The sequence below is a fragment of the Sinocyclocheilus anshuiensis genome, unplaced genomic scaffold, assembly GCF_001515605.1.
Source record: "Sinocyclocheilus anshuiensis isolate Anshui unplaced genomic scaffold, SAMN03320099.WGS_v1.1 scaffold9237, whole genome shotgun sequence".
NCBI lineage: Eukaryota > Metazoa > Chordata > Actinopteri > Cypriniformes > Cyprinidae > Sinocyclocheilus > Sinocyclocheilus anshuiensis.
This window is the reverse complement of record NW_015553162.1, coordinates 1-2167: the sequence shown is the minus strand read 5'-3', so window position 1 is coordinate 2167 and position 2167 is coordinate 1. Positions and strand designations below refer to the sequence as shown.

General features: G+C 38.9%; 1 protein-coding gene across 1 annotated transcript; it reads right to left on the bottom strand.

Moving 5' to 3' along the window:
- Positions 1-19: 19 nt before the first annotated feature.
- Positions 20-2118, bottom strand: LOC107668192 (aldehyde oxidase 3-like; the record flags this gene model as incomplete). The annotated part of the gene is made up of 7 exons (XM_016459986.1): positions 20-263; positions 340-435; positions 530-757; positions 1207-1398; positions 1566-1652; positions 1742-1829; positions 1985-2118. Coding segments are annotated over 7 exons (975 nt in total), but the record flags the coding sequence as incomplete, so codon positions are not given.
- Between the last annotated feature and the right edge of the window lie 49 nt (positions 2119-2167).

Here is a 2167-nt window from a genome sequence, read left to right as displayed (position 1 = left end):
AGACATTAAAGCATAAAGTGCATTTTATGATTTCTTCAAATTTGCCTCCTATAGACAAAAGAAATAAATCCTTCAAGATCAACAAATCATGTCGTCCAGACAGATCTGGCGTTTCAAAATCTGGTGTTCGATACCTTCACAGCCATTCCATTAGCGTCGGTACCAAAGGACGCAGCAGATGGGCAGGTATTCGGGACGCATTGTGTGCTGGTCTCAGAGATGTGGATCAAAGAAGCAGGAATATTCAGCTCTCGACTCGCCACCTGTGAGAAAACAGCTGAGATTCGCCCAAAAACGATGAAATGGTTACAGATACATGCAGAAAGCAGGAAGTGGTACCTGTTGTATTTTAGTGTGTACACCTTGGCCCATTTCCGTCCCGCCGTGGCTCACTAGCACAGACCCATCCTTATAAATATGCACGAGAGCGGCAGCCTTTGTTAAAAACAAACGAAAACACCAACAGATCATTTGGAGTTCATTTAAAATAATATAAAAGACACTGTGGCATGTATTAGAAGAATGTAACCTGGTTGAGGAAGCCCTCAGCAAACCCAATGCCATATTTGATGGGCACAATGGCGATTCCTCTCTTTTTGAACTGGTTCTGCTGATTAAAAAGATCGATGGCCTGCCGGCGCTGCCTGAAGTCAGCTTTTTCCATACAGTCGTTCCAACAGCGGACAAGATTCTCTGGGTCAAACTCCATCTTGTAGTGAGTGAGGGACACTTCCTTGTACATGTTTATCTCCCTGATCTGCAAAAATAAAATGGAATAAAGCACAAATAATGAGAGATGAAAATAAATAAGTAGATAACTATTTATTTACTCATTCCCAGAAAAGCCTATATTTATGACAATCAATCAATCAATCAATAATCATTAACATATCATCATCAAAGGCTATATTAATTCCAATAAATAAATATTTATTACCATGTCAGCATCAATGATTATATTAATTCCAAGAAATAAATAACAAATTGAAATTTCAGCAACAAATGCTATTTTAATTCCAATAAACAAACAAATAAATACATTTTAATTACCATATCAGCAAAGGCTATATTAATGCCAATAAATAAATATTTAAATGAATGAATCATAAATACATAAATATTAATTTCTATATCAGCATCAAAGGCTATAATAACAAATTTATTTCGCATAATAATGTGACAATTTTGTGACTGAGTGACACCGACCTCTTCAGGCAGACGGCCGAGTTTGAGTGCAACATCATCGATCATACTCTCAACGACCAGCATGCACTGCGGCACACCGAACCCTCGGAATGCAGTGTTGGAGGGCAGGTTGGTCTTGCAGGCCGCCGATTGGCCACGCAGGTTAGGAATGTTATAAGCATTATCAAGATGCAGGAGGATCTTCTCTGCCACCTTCAGAAGTAAAATATAAGAAAAGTGATACAGTATTCATTTCGTACTATATATTCTACAATGACTTTCACACAGGTGCCTATTGTGGCCAAAGCAGCACCCTGAACGAGTAGCTTCCACTTTTAAGCCACTATTTTGATCTTCAGCAGGAAGGCAAATCATCTCACCAGTACGGATTCATCTGCTGCGTTTCCAGCGTTGGCATAGTACTGGAAATCAGCTGCTGTTATCCTCCCGTTCTTCATAAAGCCTACCTGTTGGAAGTAAAAATATGCAAATAAATTACATAAATACAGATTAGATAAAGTTGTTATTAGATTAAGTGTTTAGAAAAAGCACTAGCCTTATATTTTCCCCACACCGGGTGGCGTCCTCCGGTAATTAACATGTCCTCTCCTCTCTCCAAAACACATCGTACTGGCCGTCCAGTCCTGAACAGAGAGAGAAAGTAAGTGTTATAATTGCCAAACTTCTACATATTAAAAATATTCATATGGTAAATACAAATGTAAATAATTTATATTTAATATGTAATTGAAATAATCATGATGATTCTGATGTTTGTGTCCAACTTATTTTGACTCACTTCCATGCAGCAACAGCAGTGATGGAGGCCAAAATGGCGGTTTTGGTGACCTTGCCTCCAAAGGCTCCGCCCAGTCGCTTAACGTGACAAGAAACACGATTGGACGGGATTCCCAGCGTCTCAGCTACTGACTCCTACAACAGATTAGAACAAAACATATCTTTCTTGCACATTTAACTCCCT